Source organism: Fistularia commersonii, chromosome 9, assembly GCF_037954325.1.
Source record: "Fistularia commersonii isolate RoL2024-O1a breed Wild chromosome 9, RoL_Fcom_v1.0, whole genome shotgun sequence".
In the NCBI taxonomy this organism is placed as follows: domain Eukaryota; kingdom Metazoa; phylum Chordata; class Actinopteri; order Syngnathiformes; family Fistulariidae; genus Fistularia; species Fistularia commersonii.
The window spans coordinates 8512101-8537340 of NC_141292.1; the positions used below are offsets into that span (position 1 = coordinate 8512101).

General features: G+C 38.5%; 1 protein-coding gene across 1 annotated transcript in view; it reads right to left on the reverse strand.

Moving 5' to 3' along the window:
• arhgef28a (Rho guanine nucleotide exchange factor (GEF) 28a) overlaps nt 1-21845 on the reverse strand; it is a 50687-nt gene extending 28842 nt beyond the window's left edge. The window contains exons 1-9 of the mRNA XM_086152998.1: nt 21715-21845; nt 18813-18867; nt 11167-11311; nt 9635-10012; nt 6760-6955; nt 5755-5944; nt 4556-4625; nt 2669-2715; nt 2369-2465 (exon numbers count right to left, since the gene is read on the reverse strand). Of these exons, the coding sequence (XP_086009124.1) occupies nt 2369-2465; nt 2669-2715; nt 4556-4625; nt 5755-5944; nt 6760-6955; nt 9635-10012; nt 11167-11311; nt 18813-18848 (1159 nt within the window). The 5' untranslated portion in view covers nt 18849-18867; nt 21715-21845. The remainder of the gene's footprint in view (nt 1-2368; nt 2466-2668; nt 2716-4555; nt 4626-5754; nt 5945-6759; nt 6956-9634; nt 10013-11166; nt 11312-18812; nt 18868-21714) is intronic.
• Between the last annotated feature and the right edge of the window lie 3395 nt (nt 21846-25240).

Genomic DNA, 25240 nt, shown 5'->3' on the forward strand with positions numbered 1-25240 from the left:
GGTCTGATGTATTCCTTAATTTTTTCACAATGACCGGCGAACTAATGACGTCTGTCAGCATTGGAAATTAATGTGTACTTATTACTTAATACTTACATTAGAACTTTCTAAGTTTATTCTGTAATTTTGAAAATTTCTTTCTTTCAGGGGGCTGGGGGGGATGCATCCCTTTATGGTCTATCTTTTGATTATTGGTGAACACTTCGCTTCTGAAAGCAAGTACATTCACCTTAGTGACACAAACTATATACACACTATAATATAGAATGACATTAGGAAATAACAGGGTGTTTTTTGCTTGTAGAGGATACAATGCATGATCAATCAAATAATCAACATAGCAGTGGAAAAAGATTTCAATGAGGGTGACACTCCACTATATTAGATCCACAAGTTGTTTTATTCGAAACATAGTTCAAATAGATGGTGTAAAGTACTGGTGATCCGGCATTCTTGCATTAGTTCAACTGCAGATCAGACAAATATGAACTCTGATAGTGAGCATGTTATCTTTCTGTAATCAGTGTAATCAGTCTTTTTCCAGGAAATGCTACTAAATGTGGGGACAGTATATTCTTATTTTTATCTTGAATATGGCCCTTCTGCTACTAATAATGTATCTCAGCGTAGAATACACAGTTGAAAGACAATATGTATCATTACCGGACCATTCAGGCACTTCTGAAGCTCACTAATTAAGAGTTCTTGAGGTCTATTTTGTTTTTCTTAATTTGAATGTACATTCCACATCAATGATGTGATGTTCTTTGTGACAGCTAACACTGTGGATGGCGGGGATAGCTTGGTACAAAAACATGGAAAATTACTGCTGTTGATGAGATACGGTTTTCAGAGTGTACTTTGACCCAGACTTTGATGTCTGGGCCAGCCGTGGAGCACTAGTTCAGGGAAATCCTGCGCACCGCAGAGGTATTTCCTCTCCCCTTGCTCTCACACAGTGAAGACATTTGCATGGAGCTTGGACGTAAATGGCTCTCATATCTCTGCCTACACCCCTTCCAGCTTTCATATTCTGTCAGTAAGCATGCGTTGTATTATTTTTTCACATATTCAAAATATAAAAAAATGCAGACCATTTACTTGAAAGCAAATGGGCAGATTTAAACCAGTTGAATTATTGCAGTAAATTCAGAGAAACACTGACTATCGGGCTGACAGATCGGGGGAAAGGCACTAAATCTGGATGGCAGCCTTTTACCACAGAGGCTTCGGAGCACTGTCATCAACAAAAACTTTCAGCCCAACAGTAAGCTTGGTTATTGTGCAAAGTACAATAAATCCAACAAAAAGTTTTGGCAGGTTAACTCAAACCCTCTTTATGGTCTCAGCAAGTCCACCGTCTCGTCTCCCTGAAGTTTACAACTTCATTCTTCCAAAGCAACACACAGGAAATTGGCATTCAGTGTAACTAGGAAACACCTTAAACATTTCAGCATCCTCTTTGTGGTTTTGCCATTTAATCTTGTGCGCCCATGAGTTTGAAGAGCTGTACCTAAAATGTCATCTTTTGTAAACCCTTCAAAATTTCAGCTTGTTAATCTCGGCCCCGTGCTCCACTTTATGACCCCAAGAGAGAAGGGTCCGGAGAGATGGGGGGGCAGGAGGACAGGCCGGAGGGGGGCATCTCTGAGCTCAGACAAAGTCTGAGAAGAACGAGTCTGACCCCATTCCTGCTTTTGTCCCAGTGACAGGGCAGATTCCTGCATCACTGCAGAGGCCAATGGGGTAGACCCGGCCAGCACCGCCTAATGACAGGCTTTAATAATAGGCCTATTTAATTATCTGTTCCTGAAACATAAACAGCAGTGCATCTTAGCATGCATCTGTGTAGCATCCATTCTGTTGATTTCCTATCATGTGATTCCAATCATATTTTGTGCCAGCGCCACAAAAAAGGGTTGCAATTGTTCCCACAATCATTTTATTACCACAAATATGTTAATGTGGGTTGTTTTTATCATCGATTCAACACTAATAACTCAAACTAGAGTGCTAGTGCCAAAACATTTGTAAAAACACAAGTAAAAACCATAGCTAACTTAGTATTCTGTTTTGAAACCATAATAAATTAGAAAATGCCCAAAGAAAAGAAGAGAAAAGAATGAAGACTGGCATTGGCACAGCAGTGTAAGATGAGAAAAAGGAGAAGATATTTGAAAGATGATGAAGATGGGTGCTCCTCATCACCATCATGTACTTTTTCTTTTTTTTTTTACTTTTTCCTCAAAGGAAAGTTAAGACAAATACAGAAAAGAAGAGGAGAAAGAAAATAATCTAAAAAAAAGACAAGACAAGAAAGGGCAAGAAAAGATAAGAGAAGAAAAAAAAAATACAAAAGGACAATTACCAGATGGTGAGGGTTGGTACTCCTCTTCATCATCATCCTCATCATCATCATCGTCATCATCATCATCCAAAGAGAGTACAAGCTGTTCTTCAAAAACCTTTAAACAAACCCCAAACAAAAACAAAAAAACAAACAACTTGGGTGTGGTGGCTTTTAGCTGCATTCACATGCGGTTTACTTGAAGAGGCACTCAAAATCGATATAGGATAATAATGACCTTGATTGAGAAATTACGACCTTGATTGAGAAATAATGAAAGCACTGCATCGAAGTGACACACGCTCCTATATTTGTACTCACAGTGTCAACCAGCGCATGCTCGTCAATTTGGAGCTCCTCGCTAACCCCTGTGCAAAATAAAAATATTTAACCAGAGGTTGGTGCATGATACACTAATACTCTCCACAGGTAGAGTTGTGTGGACAACACATCCAGTCCTCTGCATCTGACACGACAATTCAGGAATGGAACTCCGGCCAATGAGAAATGCTTATCCAAAGCAGTGGCCCAGAGGAAGAGCACATACTCCCTACTGTGAAGCTGTTATTTCAAGAGGATTAATGGATGGCCGCTGAAGCCCACAGGGTTAAGGTCAATACTGAGGAACACTTCCTGCTTGCTTTTATTAGTCAATAGTGCCATGTGCCATCTCTATGGTTACTGAAAAAAAACAATTGCTGCAGATTAAGTGGAAGATACAGAATGTGTGTTTTAGTGGATGGCTATGAAAGAGGGGAGAATAAAAGATAAAGTAGCAGAAATAATGACCATCTCCGTGCAAGTTTGCACGCCAGCTCAAGTGTGCCATCCTGGGCAAATAAACTGACCTTAACTAGAAGTTTTCGCTGGACTCAAAAAAGGGAAAACAAACACTCTTTTAAAGGAGAGATAATGTTTTACTGTGTTTCTTGTAGGTTCCCCAAGTTTCCAAGGTTGTATATGATGGATGACTGGTGACATTCAGTATATACTCGTAAATATGTAGCCCCTCAGGAATTAAAAATAAGTTTCTGATAACTGTGAAAGAAAATCTGATTACTATACTTTTCTTGGGAATATGTGATCATGAATAAAATGACTGCAATTTAGGCATCATTTAGCATAATCAAGTTTGCTACCAGAATTACAAATTGTGGTGGCAGTTTAAAGCAAAATCTGAATTATAAGAGACCTTGCTTGGCTCCTGATAAGCTTAGTATTTTACCAAAGTTGTCTGATAAGCTAAAAAATGACATGAGTGTGCATGCAAGCACAGAGCAGAGTGGGCTTCGTCGATCCTTAAATTCTGAGGAAAAAATGTTAGAGCTGAGAATCAGGTCAACAAAATCTCATGTCTCGGGAGTATAGAACTTTTTTTTAAGACATTTGCCACTGTCAGCAAACAAGACGTTGCCATGGACAAGAAACTTCAGTATCAAACAGTTACAGTTTCAGGCGGTGTTCCAGCCGATGCACAGATTGCAGTTATTATGGTCCTTATCCATCATTCCTACACCCACACATTAGGAAATGGACTTAAGGGCTAAAATAAATGCTGGAATTTCCCATAATCAAGAGAATGCGTTCACCTAATGCAAATGAAAGGCAGTCTTTATGATATGAGCGTGGCCATGAATGCCACAAACAGAAAATGTGTATAACATTTCTATGAACATTATTATGTTACCCCAAAGCTGCATCTAAAATCGAAAGCGGGGAAATTCAGAGCAAGGTGATACATAAAAATAACCATTTAAATAACAGCATGTTGTTTAGGCAACATGCTGATGTCTTGTTAATTTTCTTCCAAGTATTTAAATTGTCAGCAAATAAGCCCAAATACCCCTAACTGTGTATATGTGTGTGTGTGTGTGTGTGGGGGGGGGGGGGGGGGGGGGGAGTTGTTTTCCCCTTGTCGTGTTACACAGCTGGGACATCCATGTGACAGGTAGTGTGTGGCACACAGGGGAGAAAACAGATCTTGCACATGCACGTGCGTATTTATCCCATCCCTCACACACAATGATCAGTAAACAAACTCTTGAAGCAAACAAGACAGGAAGGTAACCCATTACAGTTAGTGCATGGCAGTACAGAGGCCTTTGTCACTCACGGTAAACAAAAGTTAATATATCTATCATTTACAAATAAGCCTAAATGCATTAGATGATGTTTGAGGACATCATTGTATTCAAAAAGTTGTCTTACCTTTATCAATGGGACGACAGTCAGTTTTGTCCATCTCCTCTACCTTACCATCACCTCTGAGCACTTGAATCTGAAGAAAAAACGTAAATGTTGAACTGTCAGTCAGCTCATGAGCTAAATGCAAAACACAACAGTGTCTTAATAACTCAAAAATATTCATCGTGCACATGCTAATGACACGTCTCTCTGTCTGTCCCTGTCAACCACCTCATTCCCCCTGATTTATGTTACAGTAGTTGCTTTCCGCTTCAACTTTGAGACACTTTTAAAGGATGTACTGGCGCAGAGATACGCTTTTCTTTTTTTTTAACAAATATTGACAGCCAGATTTTTTTGAGCAAACCAGCTGCTCTTCACCGGTAGAACATTCAGTTCCTTTCTTTTCTAAATGTGGTATTTATCAAAAGAAAGAGAAAAGACTGAAGCATCATCTGTTCTTTTCTTGTAGGCACTTGATAACTGACCATTTTCATTGGAAAAAACGAAATATTTTCAAGTTGTTTAAACACTCATGTTTAAACTTTTTCAAGCATTGCATTAGCTTGTCATTTTCACAAGATTCTTATGCTGAAGAGAATTTCCAAACCCCCACTGAGTGGCATTTCCTGAACAACTAACCTTTTTCATCTTGCACAGAAATGCCATCATTGGCTGGAAATAGCTATCATAAATGATGGTAAGCCATACTAACATTGAGAAGAGACTGTAGACTGTGGCATCAAGAGGAAGATGTGTAGTCCTTTATACAGGTTTTCATAAGATTGTCATGTTAAAACCTGTAAACCTGTCATTTAAAATCTGTCTCTGAGGCTATTCATTTTTTCTCCTTCAAGAAGAGTTTCTTTTAGATGTTTACTCAAATTGAAGAGAACGCATTGTTCTGTAAATACTGAAATATATAAAGGCCAGCTGTGTTTGTGAGTCTGGGCTTATAAATACTTTATAATCTATTTTGACTTGACCTGACAATATTGATACAGTCCTATGATTGGGTACCATCTGCAACATTCTTTTAGAGGTCACTAAATCCTACGCACCGGCCCATTAATATCCAGACCCTCATACCCATTTGCCGGACAGTAAAAGAATAAAAATCTCTCATTTTAAAACATACACACAGATTCGTGAGTATAAACTTCTTGCAAACTTAGGTATATTCCGTATGAAAATGCAAGGGCTTCCTTAATGTTTCCACTCACTAATTTGAGGATGCTTTGGTTTTGCAGTCTGTCTCTGAAGACCGCAATATCGTCCAGAGGGCAGCTACCGGCCTCAGCGCGCACAGTCAGTGTCAGTAAGTCCATCCCGGGACAAAACCTCAGCATGTGGGTTCTGTCGGACCAAACACACCAAACACCCGGAACAGGCCCCGACACCAGACCTGGAGTCCTGATAGGATTAAAGGAAGAGTCAAGGGAGAAATCAGAAGTGAAGAATGCACAGTAGCACTGAATTCATTTACTTTACTAAGTTATGAATCAGGCCTCAGTGTAGCTGATGTCTTCATTGTAAGTATACACTTAAATTCTTTTATCAGATACACACTGCCTCAAGTCAAAAACTCTTAAGACCTGTCTGCATTTTATTTGATGATGTGACAAATATTGGAGAATTATTACAAGATGGGTTCCATTCAAATATATTTCAGATTTAAAACAAATATTCAGAGTGGTGTTCAAAGGAAGCGCTCCTTTCCATCGACTGCTGTTTTGCAACTAATCAGGAGTTTGGTTCTCCTCCCCTCAGGCCAGACATCCTGTTACTTTTCCCCTCATTTGTTCAGTTCAGTCTACATCACAGATCATATCAAAGTGGTTAATTGCTTACCGCATGTTCGTTTTCTTTAAAAGATGCTATAAACCATAGCTTTTATTCCTGCTTTGAACTTTTTTCACTCTCATATCAAATTATCTAAATATAATAACTCATCATAATAAAACCTCATCATAAATTATTTCATCACTAAACTGATCACAATGGATGTCTTCTCTAAAGCTCGTTGAAGTTTTTGTTTTGTTTTGTTTTGTTTTTCTCAATAAGGGTAACTTATTTTACAACAGGTATGACAAATTGCAAGCTTCTTGCATACTAACAAATTAATTTTCAAAAGGCTTTATCCCCACTATCTATTACTACAATGTTAACAAAGTCAATAGAACATTATTTTTATCCAGATTGGACAAGAAATAGAGTTAAATCCCTACATGGCCAACATCTTGAACATGGCACAATCTCCTCTCTTGCTCTTCTCAGCCAGCTGAAGTGGTGTGTCCCCCTCCTCATTGGGTAACATCAATGCCCTTTGACCTCTGGGCTGATGGATTAGGAAACGGGAAAGTTGGACTAAACCTAAACGCACAGCAAGATGCAGGAGGGTTTCTTTGGGCTCTGCGTCAGTAGCTAAAGAGACAGAGAAAAAGAGGGATTATGAGAAAACGGAAATAAAATAAAAAAAATCAAAAAACAATTAGAATCACTGAGGGACCCGGGATAATTACAGTTTCAATAAGGGAACCAAAAAAACTCAGCGTTTACTATATACTATGTTTCTTTCGTGTATCTCGGAAATATATGGAGCTCAAAGCAATTGATGTTCAAGGAAACATCATTTTAATGAAAATGTTATATCATTATACTATGACTTCACCTCATCCTAGAGAGTAAACATTGAAATTTTGGCATTTTTCAATACTTTTAATTTACTCTCTTTGAAACTCACTTTACTCACTTTTCCCTAAGAAAATTTTGTAGGTCAGGTTATCGGAATAGATAGACATTATACTATTTGAGACTGACAAAGCATACCTGTGATTATTTATTTTTTCTTGTGTAGTCATCTAACATATTTCGGCAAAGACTTTCCATTACGCAGTCAAACATGATTGTGTTTCAATTCTGGCTAATCCACAGGAGTAAGATGAATAGAAAAAATTAGTTCGCACATTAAAATAATTGTAAAGCCATTTTGGACTTGGCATCGACTTTCCCTGAGCTGTCAAAGTCATCACACCGATGAACGCGTCAGCCAAATGATCATGTATGTGGGGAATGTGTTGCAGTAGCTCAGCATGCGTGCAAAGGAATGTCAGCCCTCGGTGATGACACGTTGAAGTAAATCAGTCATTTTACTAGCTTGAAAAACTGGATACTTCACTCCGATCACACCTGCGGTCAAACTGTTGCCTTATTGCCTTTTATGTTCATCTGAATGATGCTTCAGCATTCAACACACATCTTTTGGCACTTCTGTGCCAAAGGAATCAAATATCTTAGTTGGGGATTGCAGTAATAATTTCTGATTTGTAGTATAGGAGCATATTGGTCTACAAGCTGATTGACTTAATCTCACTTGGGCTGCAAAACAACAACTGATTCACTTTAAAAAGACAGTTTGCCCTCCAGTTTCCAAAATGCATTCTCAATAAGTTGGAGTTACTTGCGTTTCCTAATAAGGCCAGATTCATTTACATACTCTTTTATGAACTCATGCGTTGGAAATGCTAATAACAAGTGGCTTTTTATATCCTTGAAGTGAAGTGACAATGGGATGAAAGCTTCATTTGGGAGTGAGATACGTGAGAGAAAACAGTTTCCTGGTGGTAGTACCGTAGTTCTAGCAACTTTTGTTAATGATGCCTCTTCAGAGGAAAAAAAACACAGTGTGTTTCCGCTTCGCCATAGAATTACCTTTCAAACCCTGGAACTATGTGCAAATGAATCCCACTCATTTTCTGGTTCCCCTCCAATTTGTTGCTGGACCCCCGAGATGAAACAAAACCCCACATCACCTCCACAATGATGCTGTTTAATTGTGACCCAGTTCCAGCAGACCGAGGAAAGTGAATAGTGAACACCCTTTTCATCCCTTCATACAAAGTTCAACAAACAAGTATGTCATTGTCTTATCAACAAGCAAATAGTTCACAGGGGACACCAGGTCGACTGCTACTTCACATCAACGCCTCACCCATGTTTACCTTTGCTGAGCAGGTATAATAAAGAAGTCTGATTGATCACTGATTGCATGGAAAATAGAAAATACTTGATGCAATGAAAGTATAAGCACCAAAAAGGTTGCTGCAGTTTTTAAAAGGCACGTCTTTGTTTTTGCTTATCGGTAATTGTTTTATATTCATAACTGCATTTGTAGCAGCTGAGACAATTTCAGCTTGATCAATTTTATATATTCCCTTGTTCCTTTTCAGGTACTGTTTAAGAGGTGTCATAATATTAGTTGCCTTGTTACCAGTGTCAACTTCTCAATAAACACAGGAATGAAAATTATGTATTTCAATTTCTACTTTCAAATTCCATTATAGGGCATCACAATTACAATATGATCATTGTGTACCGATTTTCCGTCCTGCTCAAACAAAGTACAACTGTCCAACAAGAGGACATGAATTTCTTGTATATCCACCTAATGTCCCATTTCCTGTTTTGAGCAACTTACCCTGAACTTTTTCACAGTAGAAGCAGTCTTTAATTCAATTCAAACACAGAATTTGCTGATACATGTGTAGTGATTGGCATCATATAAGATTTCCACTTTCCCTACTTGGAATTATCAAAGTCACATATTTTGCATGCAATGGTCTATGTGTATATGTGTGTATATGTGTGTGTGTGGTGGGGGGCAGCAAATGAGACTAGTGGGAGTTGACTTAATAAACACAAACAGTCTGCAAGACAACTCTAATCTGACTGAGGAAGAATAATGGCAGTAATTGCTTTGTCTTTGGAGCAAATGAGCCTCTGTGCAGCTGCAGCTGGCATGTCCTGGACATCATGTGATGAAGCGGTCCTGTGCTTTGTCTAGAGAACATATGAGGACTGTTTCGGCCTGTGTGTGTCTTGCTTTTGAAGTAGTCTAAGATCGTCTGTCTGTTAGGAGGATGTCAATTCACTTCATTATTTGGAGGTGATATTAGTGTATTTGGGTGATTTGACGACAAAATTTTAACACACAATGTTTCATAGTTGGATGATAGACAGCAAACTCTCAATTGGACACATCTGAGTTTTAGATGTGTCACTGGAGTGGCAATAGAATCCATAAACTGCCAACTGTGACTTTACCTTCCCTGGGCTGATCATCGCAGTTCTTCCACTGCCGGGGGAAATCCATGTTAGCCATAGCTTGTGTGATCTTTTCATCCATCTGCCTGAGAGTGCTATCATTGACTGCATTTTGTTGGTAGTTCTCCTCGACCTCCTTGCGGTCTGACAGCCCAGCAGCGCTATCTTCTACAGATCCCGGAACAAACGTGGAAAATCTCTTCAGGACTTCCTGGCAGCTCTGGGGACCAAACTGGTCCGTGTTTGCTTTCAAGTACTCAGCCGCTTCCTGGGCAACATCTCCTACGTATTCAAGGCATTCTTCAACCTCGCATTGCCTGACTTGATCCTCTGCATAAAAGTATGGTATGACAGAGACAGTTTCCACAAGGTCGTGACCTGTGACAAACAGAGAAAATCATGATTGAACAGCAAGCATGAGACAAAGATTTGAAGAGTTGCAGGCCTCAATGTCATAGGAGATTTCTATTCCTGCGTTGTATTCAGAGGAGAGGAGAAAAATGAGTCTGCCTACTAGAAATGTCAGGTGGTTACTTCTTTCCCTTTTATTGTAATTTGATTTTTCAAAAAATGACGGTTAAAATCACAAGCAGGCTGACCAGCTCCTGGCCAGGGCACAACTTGTGAACTAAATGCCTAGAGTTAGATATCAAAGATGAACACTTAATAATAGCTCAACTATTAACCTCTACTTTTGAAGAATTTTACCTATTTGCCAGATCCTTGCAGATAATGAGTAGCCTATCTAAGTTCCAACTCATCGAATTTACATTCCAACACATCTATCACCACTATGCATAATAATGATATCAAATTAGTTTTCAAAGCCCATACAGGGTGCAATGACTGAACTGAACACTTTAGTCAGTTGAGGGTTTGCCTGTTCAGGTTTGAACACATCAGAAATCGACAAATCTGATAGTAAGGACTTTAAATTCCTATTTCGCTACACCTGTGCACGGTTATAGGGCTTGTTTGAAGAGGAGTTTGACAGCCAAAAAGATAGTAATCATAACAAAACAAAGTGACAAAAAAGGTGGTATTGATTATTGAGATGCTTGGCTGAGCAAAACCATAAACAAGATATAATCCTAAATATAGGCTTATCTTATTTATACAAAATTGGATTTTAATGGCTTGCAGTTGTATACACATATAACGAAGGGTGGAAAAACTAAACCCTATGGAATTGAACCAATGGATCCAAACCTGGTATGTTCAAAAGCAACAAAGAAAACTACACCAACCCCAGTTTCAGGTTTGCTTACATACTGTACATGTATAGCTATTTTTCTTCCAAATGACACTGTACACACTACTAGATGCTAAAAATTTTTGTTTTTTAATCCAAACCCACGCTTTTATTGTTTTTTTTCTTGTTTCTAGAGAACATACTGAAACTTGACCCCATAGCCAAGTTACATACCTAACAGTTACATATGCAACCATGTACCCATAATTATCTATTTTGAAACAGTGCCAGAGAACTTAAAACGATAAGAGATAATTTTGAAGGTGAGTAAAGGACCTACCAGGAACGATGAAGAACAGGTTGAGTTCATCACCTCTTCTTCTGGCTGTAGTCACATGTGTGAGTCTGGAGCCTTGTAGAACCACATAGAACTCTGCATTGCTCGGAGTAGCATCTCGTAACATGACACTGGCCTCAAGCTGTCCCTGAGATGAACAAAAATACATCCATTACATCTCCTTTGGACATGTCCTCACAAATAATATCTTTAATATAATTTTCTTTCATAATATTATCATGTAATCAGTCTTGATAAAAACTATAGGTGCAGGGGAACAAAATATTAATGTTACCAATATATTGGAAGACTTCCTCTGACAATATGATCACATTACATCTTGAGATGTTTGTGAAAACAAAAAAAAATGATGTTTCATTATAATGAGATTCATAAATTATGTTATATCAGTTTGACTCCATATGGCCTTAATCAGCCCAACATCTCTCAACCTGCCACTGAAGTTGCTTCAACGGGGGAGAGGCCCCACAAGTAATTGTGTAAAACCTCATGCTGTGTACACAAACACACGTGCTAAGCCCTCTTAGCCTGCATACCCAGTATTATTTTCCTCAAGAGTCTGGCCCTTACAAAGAGGTCAAATTAGAGGGTATCTTTCAAGTTCAAGAGGGATTGCATACTTGGAGTTCCAAGCATGTGCAATATCCTTATCTTCTGTTTTGTTGGACTCAGCTTTGGATTTTGTCTTGTGATTTATGAGTACATTCAGAATCCATCCTAATTGTTAATACTCGAGGCTCAAACATCTGTCATGTTTCAACCTACCCTGACTGCCAGCATCAGCTTAACTTTATTTTAAGAATGTACTTCTATCCCCCTACATTACTGTCATTCTGACCTTTGGCAAACAGCAGCAGAATACAAAGGACAGAGACCCACAAACCAGTGGCACCCACCAGTTATTTATATTGTGTGGACTTTATATTGTCGACATCTTTGACTTCAAAAAACACAAATAGTTTACTAGGGGTACTGAAATTCAACCTTTAAGATATGCAAGCCAAAGCTCTGCATATTTGGTGTTCCATGACAGTGACAGATGACAAGTAACATTATGAAACTTCTGTTCATTTTCTGTTTCCAACAAAAAAATTGCCACTTCCAACACCATTAGCTTTTATTTCAGTATCTAAAATTACAGCTTCGGGAGGTAATGACTTCATGTACTTCACAGTTGGAAAAGTCTTTCCATATTATTGGCTGGCTCTGCAGTAGAAAGGTGCATATATTTTTGGAATCAGTGATACATGACCAGCGAAAATACCAAATGGGGGTTGGCGGCTCTCCTTTAATAAAGGGATAGAAACCCGATAAGTAACCCTAAAAGACCAAAGGGTCAAGCTGACTTTTCAGGGCCATCTAGTTGTTATATCAAAATTTGGTGAATCAAGTAGGTAGATAATAACAGGCAGCCCAAACTATTTACAGTCCGAGCACGTCAATGAAGCTTATTCCAAGGTCTTGCAGAAACTGCCTTTTTAGGTCTTCAAGGGTCCAATGGTTGCTAGTCAGGAAACCATAACCCCTCCCCTGCAACCCCAACTTCAGCTGATATGTGTGGTACTCAGCTGCTGAGTATACAGCCTATGGAATATTGGTAATACACCACAAAGTTCAATTTCTATACATAGCTGCTTTCATGTTAATGAAAGTTTAAATGAAGGTTTCTGGACAAAAAACTAACAAAATTATTATAAAAATAGATCCAAAGTCACAATACCGTTAAAAAGTGAATCATAAAAATTGATTTGCCAAGAAACTGGCATGATGTGTGGTTTAGGCCAGAGAGAAAGGTTAGCTGTGGGTATCAGCAAAAAACATGTAAATGGTGATATGAAATAATACACGAAGTTAGATCAGCATAAAGATTTAACACTTGTGCAATACTTTGATTCATAGAATAACAACTAATCATGACTACCTCAAAAAATTCTACAACCATCAAAAAATACCAATGAAACAGCCAGAGATCTGAATGAGTGTTTGATCCACAAATCAAAGTTTAAATGAAAAAATATGTAGGGCGTCATCTAAAAGTACAACTGTTTAAATAGTTCTTGAATTGACATAGTTACACAATATTGTAGTTAAAAAAATGGGAAACATTTTTTACAATATAACATATTACATAGTACAGTGCTAACTGAGGAGGGAAATTGTGACACTCATATCAGACAAGGGTTATAATTGTACAACTCACATCAAGAAGGCTCCCTCCAGCAAACTATGGCCTTATTTAGTGTTGGCCTTATTGGGTGTTGTAAGTATGTTTAGCCATCCAAAACCTTATTTTGATCGCCGATTATGTTTTGGTTTGAATACTCGTGCATTCCCTAGCATTGAATAGGGGTACAATAAAGGTTCATAAGTTAAAGCATGGCCACTAAGCAAATGTCTCTATTTGACAAGGTGGAAACAAAAACTTGCTAGACTTTGCCAGACTATGAAGAAAAGGGCTGTTGTACAAAATAGGGCTCTTTTATTCATTCTGCACCTTGCTGGAGCTCTGAGCTGTAATTTGAGTCCATACAAATTCATGGACCGTAATGCAACAGACAACTTATGTTATTGGTTTGGACTGATAAGGGTTTGACTTGGGCTGCACTCTCTTAGCTTGTCATTTGCACAAAGTGGTTTGCTGCACAGCTACTTAATACACACTAAATGCTGTTTTGTTATCATTGATTGTTTTTCCAAGTTACTTTTCCAAGTTACACAAAGATAAGCTCCTGGTCTGCAGGCTTCCTTTTTTCTGACAAGGCCAGTTACACAAAGGGCATCAATTATCACTTGGTAAGTCTTAGAAATTCATTTCATTTAAATGTTGCAGAATGTCTTTATCATACTTTGCAGCCCACCCTTTGGACTAAGGAGACTTTTCTCTAGGGTTTTCATAAAAGATGTCATCTTATATAAACTTAGTTCTATTTTTCATATTTTACTAAGGTAACATCCAGTAGTTTTTATTTCAGTTCTCCAACTGTGGTCTCCACTGTTTGGAAATTATTTATATATGGATACTGGATATAGATCTTCAAAAAAGATACAAACAACATGTGTCCACCTTCATTTTTAATGTCTCATGATTTTATTTTAAGTCCTGAAAGTTGGCTGTAGTTCCCATTATATTTTCCTAGCAATCTGCAGTGGCCTCAGATCCTATTGTTTTACAGACACCCAATTTGATAAGAGAGAATTTGGTTGATCCTCACTGTATCTCTGGTGCCTTAGGGAAGAGAAGAGGATGTTTGGATGGTGGTAAAACGTCAGGCTTATTTGATCTATGGCCTTTTCTCCGGGGCTTTATCATGACAAAACCTGATCCAGTAACAATGAAATATTCAACAGCTTGTGGCTTTAGCTCATGCCTCGCATATGGGCACTCCCACGTCAGCCATACTGTGTTGATCATGACATACAATCATGCTGCAGTTTATCAAATATGCAATAGTTAAAAAAATAAAAATCTAAAAAAATAAAAGGTGATCAGGCTCTGTGTTATTTAAATGTGACTAGGTGGTGTTTTGTTCAGATCATTAAAACATAAACATGATATTATAACCTCCATGTGCTATTGTCCATTGACAGAGGAAAAACAACAACTGATCTATTCCCTGTGGTCTCTAGGAAACCAACAATCATCAGCTCTTGAGCTCTTTGCCATGATCTCCTGAGTGCAAAACGTTGGTGACGTCAGGGGAGCGGGATCACTGCAACAACAAAAACAGCTCCCATAACAGGCAGTTCTCTTTGGTGAGAACCAGATACCGGTGGAGCCAGTATTTTTATTGTTTAGACTATTGGGAATTTTTTAGGTGTATCAATGTTAGCGGGAATGCAAAATAAAAATACAGCCTTTAACTGCCAATACTATCTTTGTTTTGTTGGCATTTTTCTCTTGGGTGTATAAAATAAAACATTGCTTCCTGACTTCATTATAGTAATAGTGGCTGTGAAGCTCAAGAGAGCAAAAGATAGACAGAGAAATGGTGATAAGGCATTAATACTGACAATAAGATTACTATTTCTATGTTAACAATGGCATCTAGTCCTATTCTTGAAATGCTCCGTGAAAACAAGTGGATATCACCAAATATTACATGTACGTTATATGTCCTTATGATCCCAAGCTGTCTTCGAGCCAGACTTCATGACAACTTACTGAATTGATGAAGTGGTAATTCAGGTTTCTATTGCATGCTTGACTCCTCCAAAACACTGACTCTGCTGACCTCCAGGTATAATGTCACTTTAACTGTAATTTTTCCTTTTTCTATTTCTTTTGCCTTTGCACATGTGTCCTTTTTTTCTCACAGGTAAGTATTACCTTCTAAAAGACTTACTAGCTTGTCAGTGGATTCAATTTTAGCAAAATGGAAATTGATCATGCACAAGCTTTAGTCAGTCAACAGTCATGACAAATGACGATTTCAGGTACCATTCACTTGTTGGGTTTAATGCTGAAACATTACGATAATGCTATTTCACATTACTTCATATCCAACAGCCATAAGTTAATCTTATCTTATTTATATAAAGGTCAATTGTGAAAAATATACCTGTAGATACAAACTAAAATAACTTCTCAATATTGATGCATCCCTACAAAATGCTAATTTATTCTTAAGAAAACACATCTCCTTGCTATGAGTTCCAAAAAAGGCCTCCGTTATGGTCACTTTGAATATGTGTGTGAGAAAAAGGGAAAATTTTGCTTGAACTAGTCATTAACACTCACATAATCTAATAAATCAAGCCCAGTAAAGTGCAGGAGAATGTCTAAAAGTATTTCAAACATTTCTAAGTCACACAACGTTGCAAAGACATGAACGTTGTTCACATGTGCGCTTAGAGAAACTCAATGGTTTGAAATCTTAAAGGAGATTGGAGGATGACAACCGGCATTGTACAGAAAGCCTTTTCTCATACTCTGCTCAGACACATGCCTCCGATTTAATCTTCTGTGCAAATGAGATACTAATAACGAGGCTACATGTCAGGCTGTCAGTGAAACTGGCAAAATTCCACACAGATTTCATTTGAAAGAGACAGGCATCGATCCCTTCCATGATTTTTACAACAATATAACTGGATGTTGTATGAGATCTCACTGAAAGAAATCATTGTTAAGAAGTTTTAAGTCTCCAGTGCTGTTGTATTTTGTGTGTATTTTCCCCCTCCTTTGCGACCTCCTGCACCTAAGCGACTGGTGAGGTGTGGTTTTCTGACGGTCCTCCATGAGAAAAGCAAACAAAATACAATATCACTGCCATCAAAAAGGTAAAACAACCATAAAATCACCAGCTAGAAGAGAAGTGTGATAAGTATCACTGTTAACCTGTTGCTGAAACCGAACAAACACACTGCAACAAAAGTGAGTATATCCATTAATGAAAACTGTATAGTTCTGCCCTGCACTGGACTGGAGTGAAAGCACACACTGGATTGTGGGTTTCCCATTTGAAGTCTTCTTTTCCATCCTGGAGTAACCTTATTGGGACTAGACTGTGGCAATCAGAAGGATTAAAAGTGCTATCGGATGTGTAAGCACGGGATCCAGAGTTACAGAAATAACAGCTAAACATTTAGAATGCACGTCTATGTCTGCACCAGTCCAAGTCATTTTTTAGCACTGACTTGGGACGTTGCTGCTGTCCGATCAGTTACATTAACCCTGACTAATGATGCAGAGAGAGAATCAATTCTCCTTTATTGCTAAAGTCTTAAAGGAAAGCAGCAGAAATATTGAAATTGTCATATAATTTGTTAAACAATATTTAAGAAATTATCATCAGTTACTGATCACAAGATATACATATAGGTTGACTCTTTGTTTTTGTTTTTTCTATTTCTCACTTTTATTTGTTCTTCGTCATTGTTTTCAACACAGATCCTGATCAAATGATACTTGACTTTGAGGATTTCCAGTATCTCATATCAACCAAACAGAGCCAGCAATATTTGAGGAATGCAGCAATATTTCACATCAGGGAATCCTAACAAGAAAATACTATGTATTCTGAGCTGGGACTGTGTTTGGTTAACAGGCTTTTTTCCCCCAAAACTGTATTGTTTTTCCTCCAATGAGAAGATGCACTTCTGTTTTTATACCAAATAGTAAAAAGTAAGGTGACACTCGACTAACAGTCAATAACACATGTATTTAAGTGTAATATATTATGAGTTCCTTGCCAATTCCATGCATTGCTATGAAAAAAAATCTTCTTTTCATTTGGGCGGCTCCCTTCAGGGGTCGTCACAGCCAATCATCTTCCTCCATCTAACCCTCTCCTCTGCATCCTCCTGTCTCACATTAACTGGCTTCATGTCCTCCTCCACTCCCTCCATAAATCTCCTCCCAGGTCTTCCTCTAGGCCTCCTGCCCGGCAGTTCCAGCCTCAGCATCCTTCCATCCAGACATTCCCCATCCCTCCTTCGTACATGTCCAAACCATCTCAAACTTTAATATGAAAAACATGCCATCAGACTACATTTACGCACAACACGAAAAGTTAAATTTCTCTCTTGTTGGTATCATTACTTAAATACACTAAGAACAAAAAAATCACAGAGATCTCATTGACTATGTTGCTCAAAAAACCTGTTCAAACTCAATATTCTGACACTTGCCGCCTGTGAATAAAGGGAGCCATTTATCTATTGATCTAACCAAATACTATGTGTGAAAGGCTAAACAAGATGTACACAAGGTGGTCCACTATAAAACTTTACCAGCACTGTTACAATAACAGCCTTTATATCACAGCAGCACACCATGGTGGCTTGACTTCACAAAGCCCAGCATTGAAATCTGGATCTCATTCAGTGGTGAGAGTTGCTCTTGTTGAGCTGTGACCTTAGAGGGTGGAGACACCACTTCCTCTTAATGGAGAGGTGTATGTATGCACGGCAGAGCTCCTAATGATTCACATGCCTGGAGCTTGGGCCGGTTCTCAATCGGCCTCTATAAGCAACAGAGGGAGGGGGATTGGGGCGAACCCCCCCTCCTGCCCCCTCCAAAACTGGTGACACTGCAAAACAAGCAGACACTCTGCTTACCAGAAATCTGGCAACGCTTCGGTGAGTAGCCCACCCAGGCTTCCACACACAGGAGGAAGAGGGGGAAAGAGGAACCATGGAAGAAATTAAAATGGCTGAGGAAAGAGAATTTTTAAACATTCGAGTATTATACACGGGCACGTATTTAATTCCTTTAGTAGTCCTTACTTTCAAAAAAAGTACAGCCAAGGAAACGCCATTGTTCCGGAATAGTATTTTCACTTTCTAAGCCATTCTATTCGACTTGTTATTTGGTAAGCAGACTGTTCAAGGCCTAGTGTCTCCAGGGACCAAAACCATCTGGCTCTGGTTTCACCTGCTACACAACCCTTGCCAGTCAAACCTTGAACAGAGGGACAGTCAAGGTTTTTCAAGAAAAGAAAAGGTAATGGTGGCAGGAGAGACTATAATTCTTCAAAAAAAAAAATAATCAATTCGGTCTTAATGCCACAACTGGCTTTCGACTGATGTGTCCGACCGACCACGCCCTGAAAATGCCCAGACACCTAGAATAGACCTCTAGAGAGCAAAAATACTTAAAGGAAAAACAAGTACCGGTAGGTACTTACATATAAAGGCACCTTTCTTCTTGTGTTCACCTCCATGTTTTTCTCCAGCAGACGCCTGGGGAGAAAAACATTCATGTTACCTCGATGCCATGGCAATACAACAGTAATAGGTATTGACTGTAACTTGATGGACCTGAAAGAGAATACAATCAAGGGCTTGGAGCCAAACGGACATCCAGGCTGTGATTTTATGCCGCCACGAGAGATTACACAGTAAGAGGAATACACTGAACTTTTTTTTTTACGTTTCACACATTTAATGGTTTTCCATGTGTAGGAAGCAATATTATGAGGTACTTCTGTCTCAGGTCACACCGTTTTAGCCTAAACTATATGTTTCTCTACCTAACCTATGGTTAGTTTTTTTTATTCTCAGGTGTGCAGTAGCTGGCATGCTGATGAAAACCTGATCTATATTCAAAGATCCACATGCTCAGTCTATGACGGTGCACTGCAAGCAGCCCCAAGGTTATGTTGCTGAGTGTCCCATTGCTAGAGGGCTCCATCTCCTCGGACAGGATGCAGCAGTGGAGGACAGGGTAACTGTATCATTTGCTCACATCTGATACAATGTGGCCTCACACTAAGCTGTAAATAGTGCATGACTTCGAAGCTGCACAGCAAAGTCAACGCGCTTTATCTAGACACTCATTCATGTGTTTCTGTGCAATATTCATGAAGTTTGATTTGTACAATGTGTATTTGCTTAACTTTACAAACATTATTTCAGCTAATCAAGCTACCCAATAGGATGTGCGACTAACAATTGCTTCCATTCTGACTATATGTGATTATATAATCATTCTCTATGAAAAAGCCAAAGAGGTGTTTCCAAAACCATTTGTCATACAGAGCCAAAACAAATTCACCCAGCCATTTCCTGGAAACCATATTGATATTCAAATGTGTTAGTGTTGCATGGCTTCGACTGAATTTATTTAAATTGAAAAAAACATCAGTCAACCATACGTGATGATTTGAAATGGAGGTGAAAGAATATAACATTACAAATTGAAAATTTGTAAAAGATAATAACAGTCAGGTTTGTATACTGTTTCAAATCACTCTATCACTCTGATAGAAAAGAAGTTTGTTTTTTTTCCAGATTTATAGATTATATCTATTTAAAAAAAATAAATATCAAATCGACACATCCAAAACAATAATTCCAATACAAGTATACAGAGGGGATTATTAACTGAATTTGGTTTAAAGCAAAGATTACCTTCCTATTGTGACAGTATAACACAGTAGACTAATAACTGCAATACGATTCAACGTCTTCACAGCAGTTCTGGCCACAGTATAGTGTAATACACTGACTGCCGTCCTTGGGGGTTTCCAACAATAATATCAATATCGCAGCAGCTTGCTGTAATACTGTGTCTAAAGGACGTCTTATCAAAGGCCCAATGCCACAGGCGTGCATGTCTCTTGTTGCTCTTAATCCATTCGTGTAGACTGCAGTAATACGTTACTGGAAATGTTTGGTAAATCATATTGTAAAATAAATATCGTCCTACATTTGTAGGTTGTGCTTTTTCATGTCAACAACTGTGTATCTCCATGAAAACCTATGTTTGTTCATGGTTAAATGGCTTTCTCTGGACCTCAACAGTGAAGGAGGAACAAGCTCAATTGAAATTAATTTTTTTATTTTTCCCAAAGAACAAAATTACATAATCGAGATGACACGGCAAGGAAGAATCTGACATCTAGGTTCATCATCATTGCTGATTTTATGTCATCCATTATCCTGAGGCTGACTTTTTGCATCTGACATGTTCAGACTAAGTTCGAAACCGGACCTGGCTGGTGGCCACACACTCCTGAGCAGAGCGTGAGAAAAGAGATTATACGTAACAAGAGAATGCACGGTGTCAGGGAGCGTTTGGGAAACACATTTTGACAAACTGTACATGCGATACAAATATGCTCAGACATGAGCAAGCTGATCCTGTTGTCGTTGGATTTTATTCAAGTGATGCATGATTGAATAATCTAATTCCTTTCACATGATAAGATGTAATCACTTTCAGGGTGTATGAATGTGCAGAATGTACATACTAAGGTGCTTACAGGCCACTCTAAATGATAACAATTGTATATGAAGGATGAAGTTGACAGATACCGCAAAGAGAGCTGCGTACAAAACCACTGCCTGCGCAGCAAATCATGAAGAAAATGACAATTTCCTACGTAGTCTACGGGTAAGCAGCAGGTGTGAACAGCCGACCAGGTCTAATGATGTTGTGAAAGTTTACCAGTCTTTCTCAATCTCAGGTCATCAACTCCATGACCTAAGACTGACTCAACATCATTTGAGTCCACACCTTCGTTAAGACCTTCCTTTCACCACATCTCCCTGTCAAACCCCTGATCTTCTCACCCACCATCCTTCTGGCTTTGCACCGCTGTCTTCATTTAATAAAGCGCTTGGGGGTTTGTGTCCGCCTCATTGGATTAGTGGTTTATTCGGTTGTGTGGAATCCATCCAAGGTGTAAAATCATGTTAATTAAATATTACAGACCATGTGATGAAGTAACACTATTACTCGTGCAAGGTATAATTAAGTATCATAACATATTGCATTACATAGACAAGACTGTTTTGTGTATTACAAATTGGAAACAGGTTTTTTAGCTCTGAGGCAGAAAGACCACTTTTCTTTTCTAATGAAACAAATAAGTCAAAGTGCTTCATAATACAAGCAGAAAAGTAAAAGGATGATAAGTTGCACATGGACTTTTACCTGTGAACGCAGCGGTGGTTGAGAATGAAACAGTTCAGTGAAAGTGGTTTATAGATGACAGAGAGTTTGGGAGGTTCGCTCAGCTGCACTTTTCTTCCAGCGCAGTCAAATTGTATTAAGAAGTTTCCAGTTATCTTTGCATTCATTACCTGCAGTCGTCTCTCCCTCCGTTCACCTCGGGATCAGCCGTGAACTTGTTCCCGCTGCCCCGCGTTATTCCACGCTCCTTACACCTTTATCACGCATTAGTCTTTGCATTGCCTTCGTTCGTCCGCCTCGGTGCGGAGTTAGGTTGCAGGTGTCGCCCGCAGTTGCATCTCCTCCTGCTATGCCCGCCCTTTTGGTCCGGCCCGCCCCCTCAACACACACACACACACACACACACACACACACACACACACACACACACCTCTGTGCGCGGGGGGGCACAGGGACGGAGGGGGTTAAAATGTCTAAGATTGTTGGCTTGTACGCAGGGGCGGGTTTACTACTGGCTTGGAGTCCAACTGAGTAAAAAGGAGAGGCCCCTTCAGCTTCAATGATCCTTCCACTTTTAAAATGTGTTAATCTTTATTAATGTCTGGCGGCCCTGAACTCACTGTTGTCCCTGAAAAACAAACTGGCCTCCTGGTGTTCCAATCTGGCTTCGTGGAGTAAAAGTGCAGATTCCGCCTGCACCCCTGAAAACCACTGAGCTTCAAATTGTGGAAGATGCATTTGGTTGGTCACAGCTCTTGGCTGGGTGTCTTCAGGTCAGAAGGAACAAAAAGATGAGCTTTTTAAATCAAAAAAAGTTCCTTGGTAAATCTGGAATTTGTTAATGAGGAAGATCATATTTGCTTTCTCTATTTTTGCTCTTTTTGTGGGAAAGAACATGAACATAGTGTAGCAAGTCACGAATGTTGAGGTTTATGTTGATGTTTGTTTTCTGTGGGATTTTGGGGTTGCTGGGGATTTTGTGGGTGTGGTTTGGGGTGCCATGAATTCTATGGGAATAGGGGGTTACCTGGAATTGGGTGGGAACAGTTAGTTGTATTGCTGGCTTGTGTGGCGTGGCTGTGGCCAACAACTGCGATTGCTCATTAAACAGGCGTTTTATCGTCAACCGGGTATTTCCCTGACTAAATCACTACAATATTAACTATATTACAGAGCAGTATTCTCTTCAGTGGACTTTGAAGACAAACATAGTTGGTTATGGTTTAATGTTTGCCATAAAACCTTTTAAACATTCAAGATGTCGGTGCCATTTGGTCAGGTGGAATTGCGGGCTTCTGGTTGTGGCATGTTTTCTGTCAGAATTGTGCTAAAGAGTGTCTTGATAAGTCAACTTTGCTCCTTGAATGTACTCAGTAAGTCACACGTTTTTTTCTTTTTTATAAAAAAATAATCTTGTTCTTATAACTTAACATAGTGATTGATCTTCCCAATATGACACCTCATACCCCTGCATTCACATTCTCTATGAGGGAATTTTGTTAGATTTTGGAGAATTGAGTTTTGTTGAATTGAGTCAATTTTCTTCCTCCTTTTTTCTCACTTGAAAAATTCAGGGTAACAAAAGTAGGGATGACCCTGCTGGCCACTAAAACCTCTAACTCCTTTGTCAAATTCACATAGAATATTTATGACCACCCTCAATAGCTCTTTGTTCTCTGATTATGTTGTACACTTAGTAAAATCCAACTCTACATGTCACATGTCACTTATAAAATATCAACCTGTAAGACAGCCAATTAGAATTTGATATCAAACCTATTTTCTTGTCAAATAGACACAACCTCGCTTCTTCAGCAAGATTTTCTGGAAACCCCAAGATTGTACTGGAATATTTCAATATTTAATAAATTGACACAGTCAGCGGCATACGGTGGTGACATAAGCTTCGTGATGACAGCATTTTTGGTTCAAATATTGAAATCTGATGCAAAATCAACTGAGCATTAATATTTGTGTACCTCAATTACAGTATGGTTTACATAACAGTACGAATGGGGGCTGCATGGTGCAATAGAGCATACACCCTTGGAACCGAACCTTTCTTGTTTTGATTCCCCGCAGGGATTAATAAAGGATAAATTATTATCATTATAATATGTACAATACAATTGAATATGTACATACAATTAAAAGATATATATATATACTATGATTTTTTGATTAAACAATACTTTTAACTTTCATTAACTCAAATGTTGGAAATAAAATCTGGGCACCAAGCCCCCCCCCCCCCCCCCCCCCCCCCAAAAAAATCAGTTTGAATACTGTTGTACTTTCTACAGATACTGATTTCCTCTCCTATGTTAAACTGTTTCAGGTGTCGATGGTCACCAAGTAGTCACTTAGTAGGTACACAAGGGACTCAGATGTTGTCATGGAGATATAACACTGATAGGAAAGAAGAGGAAGACTTTCCCACCCTTTCTGGGAACACATTTATCCCACAATCTGATAATGAGCTGCAGACTTTATAATCAATCAATTATTATTATCGGTACAATGGAACACCGAAGGCCACCAGCAATGGAAGTTAATTTCACTGTGTTCATGGGAAAGGGATTTATTTCTTCATTAAAGATTATAAGACAAGAAAACATTTTGGAAGGGAACAAAATTTTTGATCCATAACCGATGACACGATAGCGCCATCTGCTGACAAGAGAATAAAATAACCCAAGAGAGGGATGCTGACGCTTTTTCATCAACACTCATCACTTGTTAGGAAGTTGATGTTCAATCGCTTGTATGTACTAGTCTTCATATTTTAAAGCATGTGATCCAGGTGTGCAAAACACATACTGATGGAATGCACATTTTCACTCGAAATGCTGTTGAAGGCAAACTGTCCATTTTATATAGCCCCCCCTTAATATTGATATTCCCTTACAAATGGGGATACAAATATTTAAAAGGACTTTAAATGGATATAAAAATGTTCAATTATTCAACAGTTGATTAATTCATCTACAACTTGAAAATTTACAAATATAATATTTTTATAGCAATTCAAGTTTGTTCAACTGTTTCACATTTATCTCAAAAAGTATTGAGGAAAGGGGCATAGTACAACTATAATTATGGGAAAATATTCCGATGACAATGATTGTAAAAGTAATTGTTTTAATATTCCAGAGTTATAATTTTCAAATGACATACGTCTGACAAAACCTTACTCCTGATTGTTTTAAAATGTAAATTCACTTGAGGCATTGCTGATGACAGGTCAGATAGATGTGTTGATATCTTAAAAAAAGTTCAATCAACCTATTCATTGTTAAGCAGAAATAAGTAGTTAATAATTGTCAAGTAGGAAATAAATTCTGCTAAAAATTGTGTAGAATTGTGTAGAATTTTTATTCTCACCAATCGATCAGATCGGTTAAAAAATGCTAGACAATAATATTATCGATAAGATAGATTTTTTTAAACGATGAAAACAACTGCAAATGTCAAGTGTGCAAAAATGTGTGCAACGATCTTCATCTCTACATCCACAGTATTGAGATTGCATTCTTACATTTATGACGGAGTTATTTTTAAGGATGTAATGTAGCATAACTTACAACAAAAAGGTTATGTATAATCATAGGGTATCCTAAAGTATGACGTGAAAAATATACTTGCACATAGTTACTTAAGTACTATTCATTTTCACTCAGTACAGTAACAGGTGTA